This window comes from Cryptosporidium parvum, chromosome 1 (assembly GCF_000165345.1).
Source record: "Cryptosporidium parvum Iowa II chromosome 1, whole genome shotgun sequence".
In the NCBI taxonomy this organism is placed as follows: domain Eukaryota; phylum Apicomplexa; class Conoidasida; order Eucoccidiorida; family Cryptosporidiidae; genus Cryptosporidium; species Cryptosporidium parvum.
In genome coordinates this window covers 703,861-727,644 of record NC_006980.1, presented here as the reverse complement: position 1 = coordinate 727,644, position 23,784 = coordinate 703,861, and the positions used below count along the sequence as shown (strand labels likewise).

The 23,784-nt window shown below is 25.1% G+C and overlaps 6 protein-coding genes across 6 annotated transcripts; 3 read left to right on the top strand and 3 right to left on the bottom strand.

Moving 5' to 3' along the window:
* Positions 1-392: 392 nt before the first annotated feature.
* cgd1_3250 (signal peptide, possible transmembrane domain near N-terminus, proline rich and His-stretch at C-terminus) lies at positions 393-1,118 on the bottom strand (the record flags this gene model as incomplete). The annotated part of the gene is made up of 1 exon (XM_628141.1): positions 393-1,118. One exon carries the CDS (start codon positions 1,116-1,118, stop codon positions 393-395), a length of 726 nt encoding a protein of 241 aa, XP_628141.1.
* Positions 1,119-1,613: 495 nt separating this feature from the next.
* cgd1_3240 (large low complexity protein) lies at positions 1,614-11,168 on the top strand (the record flags this gene model as incomplete). The annotated part of the gene is made up of 1 exon (XM_628140.1): positions 1,614-11,168. One exon carries the CDS (start codon positions 1,614-1,616, stop codon positions 11,166-11,168), a length of 9,555 nt encoding a protein of 3,184 aa, XP_628140.1.
* A 206-nt stretch (positions 11,169-11,374) lies between these two features.
* cgd1_3230 (protein kinase) lies at positions 11,375-14,014 on the bottom strand (the record flags this gene model as incomplete). Its single annotated transcript, XM_628139.1, has 1 exon — positions 11,375-14,014. A coding segment is annotated over one exon (2,640 nt), but the record flags the coding sequence as incomplete, so codon positions are not given.
* A 1,580-nt stretch (positions 14,015-15,594) lies between these two features.
* cgd1_3220 (erythrocyte membrane-associated antigen) lies at positions 15,595-17,616 on the top strand (the record flags this gene model as incomplete). The annotated part of the gene is made up of 1 exon (XM_628138.1): positions 15,595-17,616. The coding sequence occupies one exon, from the start codon at positions 15,595-15,597 to the stop codon at positions 17,614-17,616; it is 2,022 nt and encodes a 673-aa protein (XP_628138.1).
* Positions 17,617-18,233: 617 nt separating this feature from the next.
* On the bottom strand, positions 18,234-21,356 carry cgd1_3210 (hypothetical protein; the record flags this gene model as incomplete). The annotated part of the gene is made up of 1 exon (XM_628137.1): positions 18,234-21,356. One exon carries the CDS (start codon positions 21,354-21,356, stop codon positions 18,234-18,236), a length of 3,123 nt encoding a protein of 1,040 aa, XP_628137.1.
* Positions 21,357-22,668: 1,312 nt separating this feature from the next.
* On the top strand, positions 22,669-23,433 carry cgd1_3200 (hypothetical protein with 2 transmembrane domains, possible apicomplexan conservation; the record flags this gene model as incomplete). Its single annotated transcript, XM_628136.1, has 1 exon — positions 22,669-23,433. The coding sequence occupies one exon, from the start codon at positions 22,669-22,671 to the stop codon at positions 23,431-23,433; it is 765 nt and encodes a 254-aa protein (XP_628136.1).
* Between the last annotated feature and the right edge of the window lie 351 nt (positions 23,434-23,784).

Below are 23,784 nucleotides of genomic sequence, written 5' to 3'. Positions count from 1 at the left end.
TTAAAAAATTTCTTAAAATAGTTGCCATCTATTGCATGCAATGTTTACATTCATCTGGCTCACAATTAATAATATACATGCATTTTTACTAGTACCGTATAATTATTCTCAGGTATCAAATCTGTAAAACTTTTTTTAAAAGAAAAAGAAACAATGGTTATATGATTATTGTTTGATCTTAATTTTCAAAAATACTTTTTTTCTCTTTAAAAAAAAAACTGGCTCGATACTTTTTGAACTATCAAGTGGATGACTAATATATTCCAAATCAATTCTTATATCTTTCTTTTTCCTGTGCTCTTATATCGGTAGTCTCTAATTATAGATTTAGAGATAAATAATCCAAATAATTTTCTCTATTATGAATTAATTATTTAAACATATTATTGTCATTAATGACCATTAAATCCACAATGATGATGATGGTGAGCATGATCTTGTTGTACAAGTTGAGGTAACTCCATATTAGGTGGCCTAGATATATGGAGATTCGGAATGTATGAAGGTGATGGTTGAATATGTGTTGGTAATATAGGATTTTGTTGAGGTCCTCCAATTATTGGTTGAGATAATATCTGTGGATGAGAAGAGGGCTGTGGTTGTGGCATTGGAGGCGGTTGTGGCATTGGAGGTGGCTGTGGCATAACTCCTCCCATTTGAGGATGAAATTGAGGTTGAGGTGGATGAGGAATAGGCGGGGGCATAGAATGAGGAACTCCCATTGAAGGAAGTGATGAGTTGCTACCATTCAATTCCTTATTTAATATATTATCACTTAAATTAGTTAGAATAATTTCATTCATAAGTTTCTTTTCTTTAAAAACTTTCATATTACTTCTATATTTAAGAATTTGTAAACAGTGATCACTACACCAAACCCAAATTAGGCATGGAATACATATAAATACCGGCACCAATACTAATAACCAAACTAAATATTTAGCATTATTTGAATGGTACCTATTATAATAAATTTGATCAACTATATGATCATATCTACTTGATTTATTTTCAGTTTCAACATCCTGTGATAATAATTCACCAATATTACTTAAAATAACTAATACTAGAATTAAAAATCTAGTAGTATGCAATTTTAAGTTAATCATATTGAACATTTACTTTTATTCACCTTTTAATTTATTTACAAAGGGAGGAAAAAAGGAATACTAATAAAATAATTCCTTCAATAGTCTCTAAATAATCTATTATTTTAATATTCTCTTCTCTTTATTACTTGATTAAATATTTCTATACTTGCATATATATGTATATATATATGTATATATACATATATATATATTCATATATATAATAAATAAATTTATTTTTTTTAATAAATTTATTATTTATAGAAAAAAAAGAAAATCCTTGCTTCACATTCCTCCCTTAAATTTATTCTCCTTTTACTTTTTTTCTTTCCTTTTAATAATTTTTTCCAGTTAATAGTAGAATTTGTCTTAAGTACCGAACCACAAATGCCCGCCAAAGGCGGGAGCGGGTTCAGAAAGTAAATAATATTAATTAAATGAATATATATTAAATAAATTGAAAAGAAAAAAAGTGATGGATGGAAAAATTGCGTAAATTTATTCGTCAAGTGTACGAGAAATATGCATAGCAACGGTAATAGAGCAGTTCATAATAGGTGGCCATTGTGTGTGTTAGTGGATGAAAAGAGTATACTGCCAAAAGTTGCTATAATTAATATTGATCAAGGAAAAACTATTCAAATAATAGATACACTTGAAGAAGTAGTACCAACTTATTTGTGTTGGCATGAAGATTTACTTGTTTTAGTGATTGGTTTTGAAAATAGTTTTGAAGTTTGGACTCTTGATGATGATTTAAGATATATTGAATTACTAGATGAAGGAATAATTGCTCCAAATTTTGATATAAATTATGAAGAATATTATAATAATATTAATAAATTTTGTAAAGAAAATTTGAAAGAAATTCAAGGTTTTGGAGTTACTGATATTTTAGGAGAAAATCATAGAAGAAGATTAAATATATTATGGAGTCAAAGATATAAAAATATAAAATTAAGACTTTTTATTAAGATAGATTTATCAAAAGTTAATAATAATGATGGAAAATTGAAGAGTATAAGTTGGATTGATCATAATAAATTAGTAATACAACATTCTTCAAGTAATCGTGGAACTTTTTTAACAGTTTGGAAATTACAATTTGAGATTTTTAATATTGATATTTATAAAGAAATAATATATAGAAGAAGACTTGAAAAGGAATCAAATACATTTTTAAATGATTTGGAAAATTTATATATAGAAATATTAACAGGTGTAGATTCGAAACCATTATTAGAACAAGAATTAAGCTTTGCAGGTCCAAGAATAGATTTACAATTAGCTTTTGATAATAGTGAAAGATTTATTCTAGTATATCAACATTTAGATAATGAATTATTTATATGGAGATATGAATATTCAAAGAATGAAGAAGAGATGAATTTATATACAATTGGTAGTAATACTCGTATTTCAGGTGTATTTCCAAACCAATTTCAATTTCAAAAGATTTCTTTAAAACAAGAAGAAAAGATTATAAATGTTTCATGGAAGCCTTGGTCATCAAAAATACCATATAAATTAAAGAAACTTGGAGGAATTTCAGAATTATCTTCTTTTTGTATAATTTCAAGAAATAATGAAGAAATAATTATTAGAATTTGGAGAGAATCATCTTTAAATAAACCATGTCAATTTATTCAAACTTTATATTTAAGATTTAATAATAGACCATTCGTTAGAAATGAGGATATTAATATAATTTGGGAAAGTTATAGAGATAATGTAATTCATCATTTTAATTCAATGGAAGCATTAGATAAATCTATTAATGATTATAATGTTGAAGTTGAAGATCCTTCTTATTATTATTCAACAAATAGATTTCCTCTTGTTGAAGATGACAATGATGATTATTTTTATTATAATTTAAATTCAGAATATGATGAGATTTCCAAATCTTCAATTCCTTTAAATTCTTGCATACATAATTGTGATATTTTTACAATGAATGAGGAACAAAATAAGCAAGTAAAGTTAATAATTTCCATTGGCAAAGAAGTTTTTTGCTTTAATGTATTTCAATTAGACATTTGGAATGATGAAATTAATTCATCAATATGTAAATGGGAAATCTGCCAATTTAATAATATTGATAATAAGAATTTCATAAACAACTCACAAATGAATTTTATTTCTAATAGAAATAATATTTTACCTAGTGACGTGTCAAATATTATGATATTTTGGAAGAATGATAAACTTTCAAACCATTCAAATGGAAATAATTATAATTTTATATTTCAATTAAAAGATTCAAGCATTTCTGAATATATTTTTAATGACAAAACTGGTATTTGGCATTTTTCAAAATTAATAAGAATTACTCCAAAAATTCAATCAAATCTCAAAAATACTAATAATATTTATGGAAAATTTGCTGTAGAGCTTACTAATATCAATGAAATTCTTATTTTACTCAATAATGGACATATCCTTCTTTTAGATAATCTTAATCCCAAAAAATTATTTACATTTATACATGCAAATAATAATTTTGCATGCATTTTTTCAAACATGCACACATTAAATATTAATGTGGACAACGGTATAGAATTTGATAATAATGATATTTATGATTTAAATGATTTGAATATTGAAAAAATAGTTAATATATCAGAAGGAATAACTTCCAGTTATTATCAGATTTTATTAGTACAATTAAATAATTCAAGCCAATTGAGAATATTTGGACTAACGAGTATTTGTGAAAATGGTTCTTCAACTTTAGAATTATTACAAGTTGATATTAATAGTCAAGGAATAATTTCTGGGGATAATATTGGGAGCTTAGAAAACGATAATAGTGATTTATTTATTAATCATGAACAAATTCTGGAAAAATTATTTTTTAATGAATTTATGGATAATAAATATGAAATCGTATTCTTAGATAAACATTCTTCAGTAATTGGTGGATATTGTATTTGCGTATGTTTGGTTAAAGATTTAGTTTTTGAAGTTAACCACATAATAATGTTTGAGATTAATATAAAAAATCAAGAATCTCTATTATTAAGCCAAATTGAAAAAAGTTATAATAAATCTGGAATTCAATTAGAATTAAGGTTAATATCAACATATATGTATCAAAGTTTATCCAATATAAATTTTAATGGATGTTTTTTATTAATAAAACAACCAAGTACTGAAAAATCATTAATATTTGTAACAACCAATATTTTTATATATGATAAAGAAAATGGCCAAGAAATGATTAATAATAATAAAATTAATGAAATGGGACAACTTTATATATATATTTGTAATATAAGTGATATCCATAATAAGGTTGAAATAACTTCAAAAATCAAGTTGAACAGATCATTCTTTGATTTCACAAAAGATTCATTATTAATAAAAACATTGGATTATAACTTATTAATTTATAATAATAGGAATGGAATATTGCTTTGTTATTCTTTATTATCATTAAATCTGCTTAATATTGAAGGAGAAGAAACCATTTCTTTAAATCCTTTTCAAGAGATTTCAATTATTGATGATTATAGTTTGTATAAATCAAAAAATATTAATTTTTCAAAGGAAATCTCTTTTGAAAAAAATAATGAAAGCGACGATGATTTAACTTCATATAATAAATACAAGAATAATCAACTAGTAATTCTTCAAGACTTTGAAATGACTTATTTTTGTTTCATAGTTAACCATGGAAAAATTATTGGGTCAATTTACTGGAACAAGGACGTATGTAGATGGGAAACCAATAACGAGATAGATTTGTATGAACATTTCCAGATGAGTAATACTGGTGAGTTAATTAGAATACAAAGATTGGAAATTTTTGATGGACTTTATTTATTTTTTAATACAAATGACCAAATTATTCCAAGAATATATAAAAGACCTGAAAATAATATATATGAGAAAGGAAATAATTTTTCACTTAAACAAATTAAAGTATTGGAAGATTTTGTTTTTTCATTAAATGATAGAAAGCAATCATTTTCCAAACAAATTTTTGATAAGATTATAGAGGATATTCAAGATTCACCAAATCTTAATATTGTGCCTTACAATCTTGATGATTATTTGGATGGATATTATGATAACCAAGATTATAAATCTTTGGAAAATTTAGGAGAATATCAAAAACTTTACGATTCTTTAATAGAGCTAAGAAAAAATAAAACATATGGCCATAGAATGAATATTACGGAATTCGAAGAATACCAAATAAAGAGATATTTTATAAGAATAAATTACTATGATATGTTAGGAGAAGGTGGATTCATATTAAAATCTGAAGATATTTGTTGGATTTCACTTTGCGAAAAGGACCATATAGTTGATAAAATTCTTGGGAATTTTAATAGTAATTTAATCGACTGGAAAGATTTGAAAAAGTTTGGAGTGATTTATATATTAACAGAAAATTTTAAATTTCAGGAATTTATTGAAAAATGGGTTCAAAAATTATATCAAAACCTGATAAAAGTAATTTCTGAAAGGAGAAAAGAATTAAGCTTTGAATTTCCAGATAATCAGAAAAAAAATAGTAATATTTTCCAAGATGAAATGTTAAATATTGTTTTGATAATATACACATGCATTAATAAATTAAATATAGTTTCTGCAATATTTAAGATTTTAGATCAAAAGAATGTATTTGATTTTTTATTAAATTATAATATAAATAATGATGAATTAAAGAAACAAGCAATTAATAATGGTTATTACTTGATAAAACAAAGAAAGTACCATTGGAGTTTGTGTTTCTTTATATTAAGTAGATCTTATGACGAAATAGCAAACATATGTATAAAGTATTTGAATGATCCACAACTATTATTTCTTTTATTAAAATTGTTATTAAACTCGAATGGAATAAATGATAATGAGAAGAATACTTTGGTGAATCTTTACAATAAGTATTTGAGTAATTTATGGTTATTATCATTAATAAATAAAGACCCGTGGTTAAGCATAATATCAATATTAAATTATTCAAGTGTAAATAATTTCAAATTTGATAATATTAATAGAGTGGATATACTTAATATTTTGTTAAAATTATCATGTCCAACAATTTTCTTTAAAGTTTGTGAATTAATGTGTAGTATAGAAGATTATTTTAAAAGTAATATAAAGATTGAAGAAATCATTCCAAATAATAAATATATTGAAGATTCTTATTTAAATGATCAAAATAGTTATGATTTAAATTACAGCTTTATACATCCTGAACATTTATTCTTATTTAATAATTATATTAAATTAAAAATTTTAATCAGCTCACAATCTCAATCTTATGAATTAAGTGAAAGCTTAAAATATCCATCATTTGACAATATAATTGAAATAATTTCTTATTATATCAAAAAATGTATGAATCCATACCATTATATTTCGTGGCTAACTTATATCGAAAATAATCAAGACTTTTTTAAAACAAAAAATATTCATTATCATTATTATAATTTAATTATTAAGCCAAATATTCTCAATAGAATTCAAAATTATATAAAATATTTACATATTAATTACTTCTTCTTCTTAAACAACAATAATCTTTTTGAATGGATTAATCAATATTCCAAAATTCCAGAATTTATTTCCGTATTTCATTTCAACTATAATCAAGAAAAAAACAATCTTAATATTAATCCTATTAATATTTTTAATTATTTATTATTAACTAATGTGGACAAATATTTTAATAATGTCAATACCGGTATGCACACAAAAAATGACGTAATTAAAAATGATATTAGCATAATGCATGTTGCATGTAAAAAAAGACTATCAGAAGATATTTCCGGGTTGAGGGGTAAATATTTGAATTTAATTTTTGAGATATTTTCAGAAAATAAGAATTCTTGGAATTTGGGTCATTTTGGATTTGATTATATATGGGACTCTTTATTTGAGTTTTTTTCCAGAATTAATAATGAAATTATATTAACTTTCGAAAGTAGGAATGGTGATCAATATATTATAAATAAATGTGAATTATTAATTTTAATATTTAGGAATAAAGTTAATCATATTTTATTTGAATTATTGTTAGAGCCTGGAAATGAAGGAGAAGAAGTTGGTTCTTCCAAAATTATTAATGAAAATCCAACAATTATTATAACCAAGCTATTAAAAATTTATATGTTTATGATTATTATACAGGATCTCATATCCAAAATAAAAGGTTCTAAAGATATTAATGTGCTCAAGTATCAAAATTTAATAAAAATAATCAAGTTTGTTATAATATTAAAAAGTTATCAAAAGTTAGATTTGCATTTAAAAAGAAGATTAACCAAAAGATTAGGAATCAAGTTATTAAAGCTTTTGAGGTTATTATTAGAATTTACTAAAGAATATGGATATATTAAAGATATTGAAAGTAATTCTAATAATGATAATATCCAAGAAGAAATTCAAAATAATTCATTTCAATATGTAAAAGAAGATCAACTCATGTATTTTAATACTATAATAATAGTATTATCTACTAGTATAATAAAAATTCATCAAGAATTAATTAATGAAGATAATAATAGCGAGTTAAGTTTCAATTCTATATTACAAGAAGAATCTATTACAAACAAGATAACAACAGACCAATTAAATCTTGCTTTAAAAGAGTCCTATAATAATAGAGTATTTAAAGAATGGAAAGAAATTATTATTCCGTTATTACCACTCATCCTAACATATTACTATGATTCTATTGATGAAAAGAAAAGTATATTATTTACTCGAGTTGTTAATACTAATAATTATCCTGAACTAAATACTAATAATCATCATCTGCCCACTATTAATGTTATTATAATCAAAATTATTATTATATTAAAAGAAATTTGGATTGGAATGGGAATCAAAAATCTATTATTAATAAATATACTAAGAAATAAGGAATTAATAATATCATATGATATTGGATCAATCAGTAATTTATATTATTATTTATTGAAGAAGGTATGGAATTTTAAAGAAAACTCGAATAATATCTCAAGCATTGAATTAGAATCTAGTGAACAGTATTCTGTGAATTTATTAAATAGTATATCTTGTACAAATTCAACAACAACAAATACAAGTAATGATAATAATAAAAATTCAGGTTTTGAACTTGAAAAATTGAAACTAGATTTTTCAAATGAATACTTTGAAGTAAGTGATGATAGATTCAGATTGAATAAGAAAGAAGAATCAATGAGAATGAATAATCCATCACTCTTTATGATTAATATGTTAATATATAATAATCGTATTATTCCAACTCCTAAACTTAATTTAGTTCCAAATGTTCACTATTTGAGTGGTAATAATAACAATATTGAAGATTTGGAGAGAGACAGTAAAAAAGAGGAGAATATGATGAATGATAATATATTAATAGATAATGAGATTAAACAATATGAAGATGATGATTTTTATTATTATCATTATTTTGGATTTGATCAAAGTAAGCAACAAGATGAGAATGAATCTGAAACTTTAGTTGAATTAGAGAATGAAAATGAATATGTTAATGAAGAAGATTATTATTATAAATGGTATAAGAATAGAATTCAAAAAGGTGAAAAAGAAGGAGTAGAAAGATCAAATACATTATTAGGTCATATATTATATCAAGAAAGTCCATTATTGATGGATTGTAAGATGGATGTAAATAACAGTCCATTTTTATTATTAGGTGAAAAAACTCACTTAATGTTAAATTCAAAATTATATTTTATTCATCCAATAAGTTTTATGAGAAGAAATCATATAAATTCATATTATTATGAAGGAGTTATTTTTCAGGGAATGAAATTTGGTAAATTCGGAGAAGATTTTGATAACATTTTCAAATCAGAAAAGATCATAAGATTAGAAGTTCTTTTAAACTCTTTTCTTTTAAAGAGACTCTTAATTTTTGGGAAATTGGAGGAAAATCAAGATGATCATGGACTTTTATCATATAGAAAACTGGAAAGAAGAAAAAGTAATAAAAGCTTATTGTTATCATCATCATCATCATCTCCTTGTATTATGCCAATATATGATATTGATTTTTGTGTTAATATAAAGAAAGGAGTTAAAAGTATTTATCTCGATTTATATACATCAAAAGAAAATGAGTTAAATATAGGGGGAGGAGTATCGGATTTTAATACAAATATTGGATCAGGATCTCATCTAACTTGTAATTTTCAAGAAATACGATTCTTACAGATATTTACAGATATTCCGTTAAGTTTTTCAAAAATACAAAATCAATTCAATAATGTCAAAGCAATAATATGTGGTGAAGCAATACAATTAAGAAATCCAAGAGTTTCTCATATTGTTTATCCATATTGGAGTCATTCTTTAGCTTTCAGTAATTATCATAAAGTAAATCATCCCAATTATTTTATTAATACCAGTAGTAATATTACTGGAGATATTATTAATAATATTAATAGTAGTAAATCAAATCCAAAGCCAATAATGATTTCAAATAGTTTATCAAAGTCATATTACAATTTAACATCAAATAATGTTAATAAAAGATCTTTTAAGGGTATTGATTCTATTGGCCAAGGTCGTAATTATCACCAAGAATTGCCTCCTACAACTTCAACTAATTTGAATAAATTAATGGTAAATAATCATAATTTAGGTAATATAACCCATGTAAGTTGGTCTCCAAGTAAAATACATATAATTATCTCAACTTCGAATGGTTTTATTATGGTTTATAAACTCAACTCCAACAATAATTACTTATCTGATGAAGAGGATGAGATTTTTGTTCCTTCTAATCCCAATATTAATCCTTCCCAACCTTCCTCATCTCATAATAGTTTACAAACAACTTCAGTCAATAATGGAGGTGTAAATAATTCTTCACTATCATCCAGCAGTAATATTATTTTGACTTCAAGTTCAATTAATGCACAAAGTACAAGTTCAAGCACAAGTTCAAATTCAAATTCAAGTTCAAAGTCAAGTTCTGCTATGAATCCATTTATTCCAATATATATATTCCAAGTACATAAATCAAATTGTTTTTGGTCAGGAATTATTGACTATTCTTGCAGATATATTCTAACATCAGGTAATGGAATCAATTTCGTATATAACACTACTAGTATTAATAATAATAGTTTTAATAACAATGAAGGAAATGAACTTGGAAGGTCGTCATTCAATTTTAGAAACTATACTAAATTTAATTCAAGAGGTGAGAGAATACCTATTGTTGGTGGTAATATTAGTGTTACTACTACAACAAATAATAACAATAATGTTCAATCACAATCGATTAGTAATGCATCAACACCTAATACTGCAAAGTCCAATAGTTCTTATTCAATTGGTGGTAATAGTTATGGTTACTTAAATGAAAGTGAAGGAGGAATTGGATTAGGTGGAACTCTAATTAATAGTGGTACATTAAATTTGGCAGAATTTATGGGAGATAATACTTTGAATTTAAGTAGTAAGATCGAAATTTCATCAGTATTATCAGATGAAAATTGTTTATGTATATGGGATATTTGGACTAATTTATCATATAATTTACCTATAATTAGTCGACCAGATCTTTTAATAGCTTTAGAAAGTTCACCAATTTCAACAAGCCATAATTGGAAACAAGCTAATACACTCTTAATTATTACAAATACTGGAAATTTATGGTTTATATCTTATTTATTTGGAAGACAATTTTTAAATCCAAGCTTATTTAAACTTAAACAAAAGAATATACTTACTTCAAATTTATCCAATTTAAACACTCTTAATAATATTATTAACAGAAATTCGAATTATATTAATTCAAAATTAACAGTATTATCATCTGATGGTATTTGTATTATTTATCATATATTTCTATTACTTAAATCATCTTTCAAAAGATATTTTAATAATAATCAAATTACAATCGTACCAATTATTAAATTCAATATTAATCATTCCCTTTCTTTAAATCCTCTTAATATTATTAATAACAGCTTAACATCCAATCAATACAACAAAATCATTTCCCATGCAATTTTCATCAATAAGAACACTCTTTTAATTATTGATACACTACAAAATTGCAAGATTGTCCAACTACTCCCCTTTTTCAATTAAAACGATTATTAAAGAAACAAAGGATTACTACTAGATTTTAAGGTTTATATCTTATCTTTCTATACTGGAGATATATAATTTTCTATTTAGTTTCCTCTCGGATCTTATTTATACTGTAATAATATAATTACATATATATATTCGATACCATATAGGTACCATTTACTTTTTTTATTAAGAAAAAGGATACTTTGTAATTAAATTGGCTACCTCCTTATTATTGGTGGCACATAACTCATTGATCCAAAGTTTAACCTTGCACTTAAACCTCCGACTGTTCCACTTACATTCCCTCCTGACCTACTACTAACGTTTTTGGCTTGATGGTAGTTTTGGAACAGATGCTGACGGCCTCCTCCTTCTCCAATATTATTATTATTATTATTATAATTATATCTACTTGTTAATGGAGGTGGCACATAAGAAAAGTTTTTAACATTTTGTACAAAGCCATTATTATTATTATTATTATTATTATTATTATTACTACTCGCTGTTCCAACCATTTTTGTTCCTGATGCGATTCCTCCGTAACCTAATTGTTGAATATTTGCATTTATCCCTACTTTAGGAGCTGGTACATATGAGGTAGAATAACCTTCTCTCCCACCCACTGCTGACAAACCACCGTATCTTTGATAAGACATTACAGAATTTGCTCCCATTCCTATTCCTATTCCTCTCCCAGATAGGCCATTATTCAATTCTGCTGCTTTAGAAACAGTATTAGATGAAATTATAGAAGAATTGATATTTGTAATATTCGGAGTTACTACTGAAGGAGAAGTTGTTGCAGTACTAGTAATAGTAGCAGTAGAAGTATTATTTTCAATATTAGTAGCAGAATTTACAGTATTTAATGCTGTTGTTGCATTACGATTTGATAATAATGATGGCTGAGTAGTTAATTTAGATCTATTACACTCATCAATGTCATTTTTTTCTGTAACTTTTTCTTTTTTTGCTTCTTCTTTTCTTCCCGTTACAGAAATATTTTGAGTGCTCTCCGTTTTTGTTTGTGTAGTATTATTAATACCACTAACACCTAAAGGAGAAGGAACAACATAATATTGAGGATGAACAGTTCCCATTCCCGACATATAACCCGAACTATAATATGGATTATATCCATATCCATAATAATTTTGATTATGGCTCTGTTGTTGGTATTGCCCTTGATAATAAAATAATTTTTGATTATATCCAACATCCATAATTCCACCCATTCCAAGTCCAGCAGATAAACCGCAACCTACTTGGTTTTGATTTATTGAGACTTTTTTTTGTTGAGTATTATTATTATTATTATTAAGACCACTATTCATCATAATCGTTGATGTACTATTATTCATTATGCCTCTCCCATTTAAACTATCTGTGGTAATTCCATTGCCTTTACCTACTTTTCTCTTTTGGAAAATACTTGTTAACCCTATTGAATTTTGACTATTGTTATTATTATTAGATCTAGTAGTTATAGGTATATTATTATTTAAGACAGATCTTTGATTCTGAAACTTTACCAATTTTGAATTATTCATTCCACCCAATTGATCTTTATTATTCTTATAATTAATGGGAAAATATCCACTCGGCTTGTCACCAGTACAATACAAATTCAAATATTTTGTTTTATATACTTTTGGAATAAATGGTATTGTATAATTTTCACTTTTTTCAATTTTTAATGAATTTTTTAATTCATTATATAAAGGCCTCCCCCAATCCTCCAATGTTAAATTCTCATGCTCATTCACATCTCTTAAAAATGGATGATTTAATGCTTCTTTTATACTTATTCTATGTATTGGATCTGGATGAACTAATGATTCAATAAATGAACGTGCGTCAATACTTAATTTTTCTTTTATACCCAAATATGTATATAAATAATCTCTATAACCCATACTATACCACTGCCACCTTATATCATTATCTATATTATGAACACTTTCAAATAATTCTGTTCCAAATAATAAATAAAATGTACTCCAACCCAAGCACCAACTATCGACCTTACTTGCTATATATGGCTTACCTGCAAATATCTCAGGTGGTCTAAACTTCTTACCTACACAACCTAAATATGGAACTGGCATTTCAATTTCTTGGCTATATCTACCAAATCTCACTGCTTGACCTGGATCACAAACCTTAATCTGAAATCTCTTTTTTACAATTTTATTACAATCACTATTACTATCATTAAAAATTTCACCTTTAATAGATTCATTATCATTTTCCATTTCTATATTCTCACTTTGATTCTCATCATTCAAATCTTTATCTTCAATTACTGAATATAATAAGCAATTCTCTAAACTAAAATCTTGTAATGCAAATCCTCTTTCATGGCACTTACTTAAAGCTATTGCTGCTTGTTTTATGCATATTCTTGTTTGATCTTCACTCAACCCATATCTATTTTTTCTTAATAATTCCAACAAATCTTCTCCATCTGCTAAATCGCTTATTATACAATGAGAATCTTCTGTTTCAAATACATCCCTTATGGTTGCAAGATATTCATGGTTTGCCATTTCATCTGCAAAAAATACTTCGGCTAATGGAGTCTCTGGTAATAACCTGTTCATTTCTTTTGTAATAATATCATTCTTACTTAATACTTTTATAGCCACTAATTTTCCACTATCCTCACCATATCCTTGATATACCTTACCATATAAACTATCCTGTAATGTATCTGTAATCTTGTATGTTTCAAGATTTCCAATAAATGTGCATTTTTCAGGTAATCTTTGCTTTTTTTCTATTTTAGCATCTTTCTTATTTATACTCATTTTTTTCAAATATATTATTATTATTCTCAAATATATAATTTTTCCTTAAACTATATATTATTTCAAATATTATTTGTTAATTTGCATTCTCTTTATTTACCTTAAAACTATTTTATTTATTTTCTCCTAATTTTAACTGAGAGAATATTTTATTAATTTTTAGATTCTGGATCAAATATTTTTCATTATATATTTATTACTAACCACCACTATATTCTCTATTTAATTAATTCTCTTCTTTGCAATATCTTGTTTATACCTTTTATATATATTTATGCATATAATAATAATATTATTATTATTAAAAGTTTCGATTTTATAATTTAGCCAAGTTTTGTGTTCTCCTTTCTTTGAAAAACTTTATTCATTAATATATTTTTTTTTTTTAAGTACAATATAATATAAATATAAAATATATATTTATATTTTTATATAACCCAAATATTTATTTTACGACATGACACACATACAGGCCGCCCCACACTTGTAATATTCTATTTGCTCCTAAATCTTTCAAATTACGCATATATCTTATTAATATTTATTAATCAAATACTTTAAATAATTAATTTTTTTCAATATTTATTACGCTAATAAATATTTAGTATTTGTAATATATTCACTTGAGTTCTTGAATACACTTACTTTCTATAAATAAAATTAAATTACCAATAATCAAACAATCCTTCTTCTTACTACTACTTATTCTTTTTTTCTTCTTTTTTGTATACATTTACGAGATAATATTCAATACCAAAATTAAACATTATAAACCATTTATTCGTTTCTATTCTTAATTTTAATTTTTTTAAAATTTTTGTCCACATAAAATTTTATGTGGATAAATGATTTTAGTAAAAAATTGTGCATGCATGCGAAAATGCAAGCATTTTTTTTCAAACAATACCGGTAATGATGATTTGTACAAATAAAATTTTAATTATTAATAATACTTTTAAAAAAATAGATATTAAACTGTTAGCTAATTATTTTTTTTCTTTCCCAAATAATTTCCTTTTATTTTCAAGATATAATTAAAGATAATAACTAATTACATTTTATTTGGAATGCAGTATAATTTAGAAATATTCAGATTTTTTATGTTTTTAATAAGATTAGGAAAAATAAAATAAAATAACGATGTTCTTTCATACAACTTTATGTAAGAAAATTTTCCATATTATTAGAATAAATTTATTTATTTTTCTTTTTTTATTTAGTCATTTAATCTCCACGTGTTTCAAAATTTTTGGCGGGCAAGCAGGCATACATAATATTTTCCATGTATATATTATGTAGATTATTATTATAAAGGGATAAAATAAAAAGAGGAATAAAAAAGAAAAAAGGAAATAAAAAGAAATATATGTGAATTTATTTTTACAAATAAGTAACTCGGCTTATTGATTGATTATATAAATCAAAATCGAATCAAGAAAGATCCATTTCCTTCTTTTTTTATTTAATTTTATATATCTATTTACTTAAAAAGCCCACAATATTTAGTTTTCAATCATAATCCTAAATATAATAATAATTATAATAAAATTATTGCTTTAATTAAGTTAAGATTGTATAAACTAAGAAAGAAAAGATAATAAAAGTGACTGATTGAATATCGCAAAATGAGCCAATTGCTAAGTTTTGGAAACTGTGCAAATATTAATGGAATAGGTGGTAATCCCAGTACTAGCATGAATTTAAACAATATGAAAAAAGTCTTACAGCCAAATTCACCCGGAAATTATAATCAATATAAATTACCATTATCAGAATATTCAGATAAAAATAATGCTGGAACTTATTATTATACAGGCGATAATAACTTTAATAATACTAATAAGAGTTATGTTTCATCCCCAAATGTATATCCAAGATATATTAATCAACATAATAATATTCATAATATAAGTGGTTATCAATATTTAAATCAAAGCAACGATAATTTTAATACACCAATAGAATATGAAACTATTCCAAATAGAATTAATACAATTGATGAATCCAGTCGAATAATCGACAGTAATTATCAATCAAGAGAAAAATATATTTCATCAGGAACTGGAACTGGAACTGGAATTGGAGAAGCAGCAGCACCAATAAAATTAGGTACTGGAACAGCAACAATAACTACTATAGGAGCACCAATGGGAGCCGGGAAATTACCATCTTCATACGACAATAATGTAATATCATCAAGCAGAATTGATTTAAATACAGCAAAAAAAACTGAATTTGGAGGTTATGCAAATGCAAAGAGTACAGTAACTAAACCAAATAGCTCCAACTGGAAAGAATGGAATAGCTACTCCAAACTTCTACCGCTTGCAGTGGTTGAACTTGATGTTCAAAATGAATGCAACTACTTATCTACTCTATTTAGCTCATTTTCAAATACTGTTAAAGGATTCATATCAAACTTTGAATTTGAAAAACTTATGGAATATGTCAATATTATTGAAGTTGGATATAGAGGCACTATTTTTAGTGTAATGGATAGAAATCAAGATGATTACATTACCCAAGTCGAATTTCTTACTGGAATGCTCATTTTTAGACCATATAATATTAAAGAAAAAAATTCTCCAAATTTCAATAGGCTTAGATTACAGTTCATATTCTTCTACTATGATTCCAATCGTGATGGATTGCTTTCTATTGATGAGCTTGCCAAACTTATTGAACATATTAGTATTATTAAAGTTACTACAAATAATAAAAATGGAAAACCAAAAAAGAAAACTCAAATTTCCTCTGAAAAATCTAAAAAACTTGCATCTCAAGTTATTCGTGATTACCTTAACAAAGAGTTCTGCTCTTATGATGACTTTTTCCAACTTGTAAACAATGGAATTCTTAACGGTACTGTTAATCTTTTAAGATGCAGAAATGATATCTTTTTACAAAAGAAAAATCAATCTTCATCATTCTCCCCACCAAATCAACAAATTTATAACAAACTCCCATACAATAATTCTATTCAAAATCTTAATTATATTCAACAACCTTTTTCACCCTCATCTAACTCTATCCCTCAATCCCAAAGTCAATTCCCTCAAATCTCAACATATAATACAAATATTCATCATCCTCAAAACTTTATTCCCAATAATAATAGCTCAATCTATAATACACCCATTAATGCATCAACTGAACAGTTTCCTCAACTTAAAACTATCATAAGTCCAAATGATGAATATATGAAAACTATCTCTTCAAAACCACCTTCACCATCTACACTCAATAACAGTAATAACCAGCCTATTCTCTCATTATCATCGATCTCTAAACCTAAAACTAATGCTTCACTTGGAATTCAAAACCAAAATACTACGGAAACATTCAACTATAACTATAATAATACTAATATTAATCCTAGTACTAATAGTAATTACAACTACAATTATAGTAATCATAATAATCAAATTACTCCACCACATAATACTATTCTATCAAAAAATAACTCAATTTCTAGCACAATCACCAGAAAACAAGAAGACCAATTCACCGCACACTCCAACTCTCCACCAAACCCGCTCCTTACACCAGATCCACTATCAAACTACAGATCAACTTATGAAACTTCTTCCCCATATTACAATATTCCGTCAGAAGGTCGTCCCAACTTTAACTTCTCACCATATTAAAACATACCCCTTATTCTTACTACATTACCGCCAAAAGTTGCATTGCATGCAAAAATAATAAATGACACGTAATTCTTTCTGTTTTATGTAGGAAATATCAATAATAATAATTTTAAAAAAGAGAGCAAGATTTAATCTCAATAAATAGTTTGATAATACATTAGAAAATAAATAATTACTAGCTTCAAAAGAAGAAAAAAATATTGTCTTTTTTCGCTAACATTATCACTTTCTGGAATTATTTCTGAATTTCTATACTACCTAATTTTCATTATCCGTTCCTATTAATTACTTTATCTCCTCTAACTTGATATTTCTATTAATTAATGCTTTTTTTTTATTTATACCCTTTTTTTAACTTTAATATTGAAATTGTTTCTGCAAACTTTTTAATTAAATTTACTATTAATTTTTACATGTAATTAAAGAATTATTATATATTGCTATGAAGAAATTGGCAAAGATCATCAACTGGTTGAGTAATTTAAAACCATATTTCAAGTAAAATAAACCCCGAAATATAGAATATAATATTTGTTTTATTCTTCTTTTCTTTCAATTTATAATATATATATATATATATATATTATAAATTATCCTTTTTTCCTTCTCATACCTTAATATGATTCATCTATCGAATGGCTCATGTCATTCATCTGAATGTTATTACAATTATTTGTTGTATTATTAATTGTATTTACATCATAATTAATATTCTTCTTTAAACAAGGAAAAAACTTTCTCCAACGTTTATGCTTTTGTTTTAATATCATCTGTCTTTGTATCTCGTTATTATCCATAATACTTTTCCTTTCTGAATTTACTATATCCAATCTATCTTGTACTGCAGTTATTAAATTATCTAAACCATATAGTTGGTTACTATTATAAAAATCACTTAATCGATCCTTCTTCTTTGTTGCTTCTAATAATATATCTTCCAATAACTCCTTTTTTTGCATCAAAGAATAACCATTATACTCCGAATCAATTTCTTCCAAATCAGCATTCAGCCTATTTACTAGCATTTCAGGAGTTTCCATTCTTCTCATAAATTCATCATCAAATCTATTATTACCATTATTACTACCAAAACAATTTTCTATTCCAATTTTATCGTTTTCCACTCCTTTACTATTAACTGAACTGGAGTTTAACCCCATATTATTTCCACTTCCATTAACTTGATACCATTCATGTCTAAGTTCATTTGCCACTTTTAGAAAACAATTCAATGATATTTCTCTTGGAATTTTATCATTCAAACTATCTAACATAGTTAAATATATATCATCCAAATCCTTCTCAAGATCTAATATACTATATTGTTTTCTTGAATTAATATTACTATTTTTATTATTTAAACTTTCAAATGATGTATTATTACTTTTTATTCCATTATATAATTTATTTGAAATATTCTTTTTTGCTATCTCATTCAAATATGTTGTACAATATTTTACTGAAATATTTAAATTCTCTTTTATTGTATCATTCTCTCTATCTTGTAATTCTGATTGTAATTGAATCTTATAATCAATATAAATATCAGTATCTATTAATGTACTTGTGTATTCCTTATATAAATGCATGCATTTGGATCTGATCTCTTTAGTTTCACATTTTAATGCAGTTTCATTCATAGGTAAAGATTCCATTAATTTCTTGTCTTCTGACAAATAATAATCATTAACATCCATTAATATTCTATCACAAAACCTTCTTTGCACAATTTCATTCAACTCTGAGAGATCTTGTGTTTCATTATTATTTAATACTTTAAAGAATATTGAAAGATAACGATTAATTGTTAATGATGAATTATACTGGCCAAGCTTATGACTGATTGCATGATTTTTACTTATTCCAAGTAATCTCTGTCTTAAACAAGCAATCTGTTTCATATGATCCATTCTAATTTTTCTTTCACTATTATCAATTGTATATGGTGAAACTAATGTATGACATTCTTTCATTGTATAATATGATCTTAAATAAAGCTTGAGATTTTCAAAATAAGTAATCTGTGAATCTTCACATTCATAACCACAACCTAATTCTGTCATAAGTGTCTCAAAATAATCAATGCTTTTTAATATCATATTATTAGCTGTATCATATAATAAGAAATTAAAATCATGTAATAACCATACTAAATATGGCCTTGGAGTAGTTTTTAAAGTGCATAATAAGGTTCTAGGAGTACCATGATTTAAATTATTTTTATCTAATTCTTGTTCAGTTATTTGATTAAACTCATTAAAAGTTTCTGATCTTAGAGTAGGTTTATATCTTGGAGTTAATAATAACAATGGATTAGCTTGAGCTGTTTTGAAATCATCATCTTTTAATTCTTGTCCAACTTCTCGTGGTGGAGTATTAAATTCACCACTCTTTATATTATTATTATTATTATTATTATTACTCATACCTCCAGATTTACTATTATTAACCAATTTATTAATAATTTTTTCTTGACGTGATTCAAATTCTTTTTGTAAATCCATAATTGGTACAAGCTTTTTTAAAGATTCTTGATTAATTATTCCAGAATTATTCATAACAACGGTAGATGAAATAGAATTTGCTAGAATTAATAAAATATCATGTAACTTTGGTATCATTGAAATTTTAAAATCTAATAATAAATATATAAATTCTTCATCTTTGTACCAATAGTATAAATCAACCAAACTATTTTGATTATTGGTAATATGTTGTTGTCTATCTGATAACTCTTTATTAATTATCTTTTGTACTGATAATGATTCCAAATCTGGATTTAATAACAAAGTTGAGAATAATTCACTAGGGCAATCAATCAAGCTTATAAAGCATAGAGGTGAATCTCCAAAATCTGAATTTAAACGTTTTACGGCTTCCTGATTCAATTGAATTGCCTTATTATTATTATGAGATGACTCATAAGTGATTAAGCTCATTCTTGGGAATTTATTTTGATCAAAAAATAATTCTGAAGATAATAATGTTGAAGATGAAAGCATACTCGACATTTTTTTAAATCTTTTATCTGGTGAACTTCCAATATTACCCCCTGATGCAATTAATTCTTGCATAGTTACCCCATTAGGAAGTAAATGTGGCTTAACTTGGGTATTGTTTTTTAATGTATCTTTTAATATATTTTTTGGAGAAAATGCCAACTCATTTTCTAAACCAGTAATATTTGAACCTGCAAGACAGCTTTCAAAAATTGAACTTCCACTGTTTTTTAAATTTGGTACTGCTTTTTGCAAATCTTTAACTAAAACATGTCCTAATGCAACTACAGCATCAACCACATTCTTTGCTCTATTTGAATTATCGCCATTCTCTGAATCATAATCAAAATTTTGACCTAACTGTTTAATATCTACAACACTTTGATCGTCGTCATCTTCATATTCTAATTCTTTTATTCCTTCTGGTATCCTTATCACTGGATCTTCAAAGTTTGCCAAATTTCGGCTTTGCGGAGGAGGAATTAAAATCGGAGCTGCAACTGATTTACTATTTATATTTGAAGATGGAATTGCTTGTGGAACCATTGAATTATTTTTCCATGTTGGGGTTCCAACACTAACTGTTCCAGATTTCACCAAATCATCTGAATAATAATGTGTCTGATAAGTGCCTGTTTGTGGATTAAATTGTGTTGGAGTAACCCAGAATATGCTACCATTACTTGAAGCTCTTGGGGTTGCAATCACACTATCCATAATTTGGCTATGATCAGTCATTTTCCCCTATATTATATATTTATATATAAATAACAATATGTATATATATAAAGAGGAACTGCTAATATATATATATATATATATATATATATATTTTCAGCTTTTTTTTTAATGATAGTAATTTATTTCACATATAATATCGTTGATTTATTAAAAATTTAAACTCTTGAAGAATTATTCTCGTTAATTTGTTTTTCTTTCGTACTTTTATAGTAACTCTTTTTCCTTAAAAGCTTATTTTAAATAATTAGTTGTCAATCTTTAATTATATCAATTTGAATCCATTTATCATCGAAAAAATGGACTTAAGAGAAAAAGAAATACAATAGAATTTTGTTGAAATTCTACTTTTTCTTTCTAACTTTTACTTCACAATTTTTCTCTTATATATATTATTATTGCCACTTATTTTAAGTTTTTTTTTTTTTTTTTAACATTTACTATTATTACATACGTATAATTCTTTTTATTCCACACTATTATTTTTTCTGCATCCACATGAACTAATTTTTGCATGCAAGGTGGCGCCTATGCCGGTACCAAAAATAATGACTGCATAATTCTTGCATGCATAAGAATTCAAAATATTATAAGAAAATAATTGCCGGTAGTACTATTAAACTTTGTGAGCTTTTACAAAAATTTTATTTAATATAATTTTTTTAATATTTTTATTTTATTGATAACTTATATAACTATTAGTACTTGTAAATGTTTAAAATAAAAATTCAATAGCATATTAGAATTACTAATATTGAGTAATTTAAGTTTTAATGAAAATTTCATAACTTGATAATTGATTAAAAGCTATTTAATAACTGTAATTTTTGTTTATTAATTTTAACTAAAAGTTCAATGTAACTATTTGTATTCTACAAAAAAAAACCCACATTTAAAATTCAATACTTTTTTTTTAAAGTGGCCTAATTAAATAAATAAATCTATTAATGAAAGTAATAGTTGAATATTACTATGTATAATAAAGCAATAGATAGGATCTTGAAACTGAATATGATTTGAAAAATCTACCTAATAAGAAAGATGTATAAAAATTTATCATTAGCAAAAAAACAATTCATTTCGATTCTCTTTTTCTTAAATTACAAGATTTTATTTATATCATATCCTTTCAAGAGAATCTTTAAGAACCTCTGGAAATTAATTCTTTAAGATCACAATTAGGCGGGAATAAGATTAATTCAAATATTAAATAAAGTCACTAAAAGAAAAAGAAAAGAAAAAAATTAATAGATTATTAATTCCCCACGAAAAGTAGTAATAGCATTAACAGAAGTGACAATATTTGAGCTAAATGAAGGTTTCAGTTACCCCAGAACTGAAAGATTTCTTCTCTAAATATGGTGATAAGTCCTTTAAAAACTCAGATAATATTGATGTAGATACATTATATAAAGCATATTCAAAAATAGTTAAAGAATATAACTCTATTAATAAAGAAAATGGAACTGATGAAAAGAATGTTGACTCTATTCCAAGTCTACAAGAACTTCTTTTGAATAGCAAAAAAGAGATCGACTTAGATCAGAATCAAAAAAATGCAACACAAAAAAATTTGTCTATAATAGAAATATTAAGAAAGCGCTCAGAAGAACGTAAATATCAATCATCAATCAAAAATTTATCGCAAGCTAAGTATACTAAAACTTCAAATAATGTACCAGATGCCTTTGGAGTGCACTATTCTAGAGACGTTTTAATGAGTATGAATGCACTAATTGGTCTTATTTTAACATTTATTGGTGGATTCTATGCTCCATTATATATGGGTCTTGAGGATATTAACTCCAGAATCTTCATTGGAATTGCATGCTCTATTCTATGTTTAATTGCTGAAGTTGGTTTATTTATGATTTACGATATTAAAAGGAATATGAAAGTTTCTAAAGTTATGAAAGAAGACCCAGTTTATAAGTATTTAAATAGTAAAGAAAGATCAAAGACTACTAATATTTACAAACCCATTACTAATAATAACAAAACCAATAATAATAAACAAACCTCCAAAAACAAAAATTCAGCAAAGTCAAAAAAAGGTAAAAAACACAAAACTGACTAACTAATCTTCAATTCACATTTCCATGTTTATATACAGATACTATACCGCATTTGTTTACTCTAATGCTTTTTTCACACCAATCATTAAAATATATATTAGCAAAAAATTAGACTTAGTCCTTAATAAATAGTTCATGTTTATTCTCTTGATTTAAATATCCTGAATTATTTTCCCTCTATATAATCTTCCTTTATAAATTCTTTTATTCAAATTATTACGTAAATCTTACACTATAAAACCCACTATTACATGTACAAGCCGTTAAAATACAACATGTGTTGGCGCCAAAAGTTTAGACAATGAATACTTTATTAGCATATTAAAGTAAAAAAGAATTGAATGAAAAAAAAG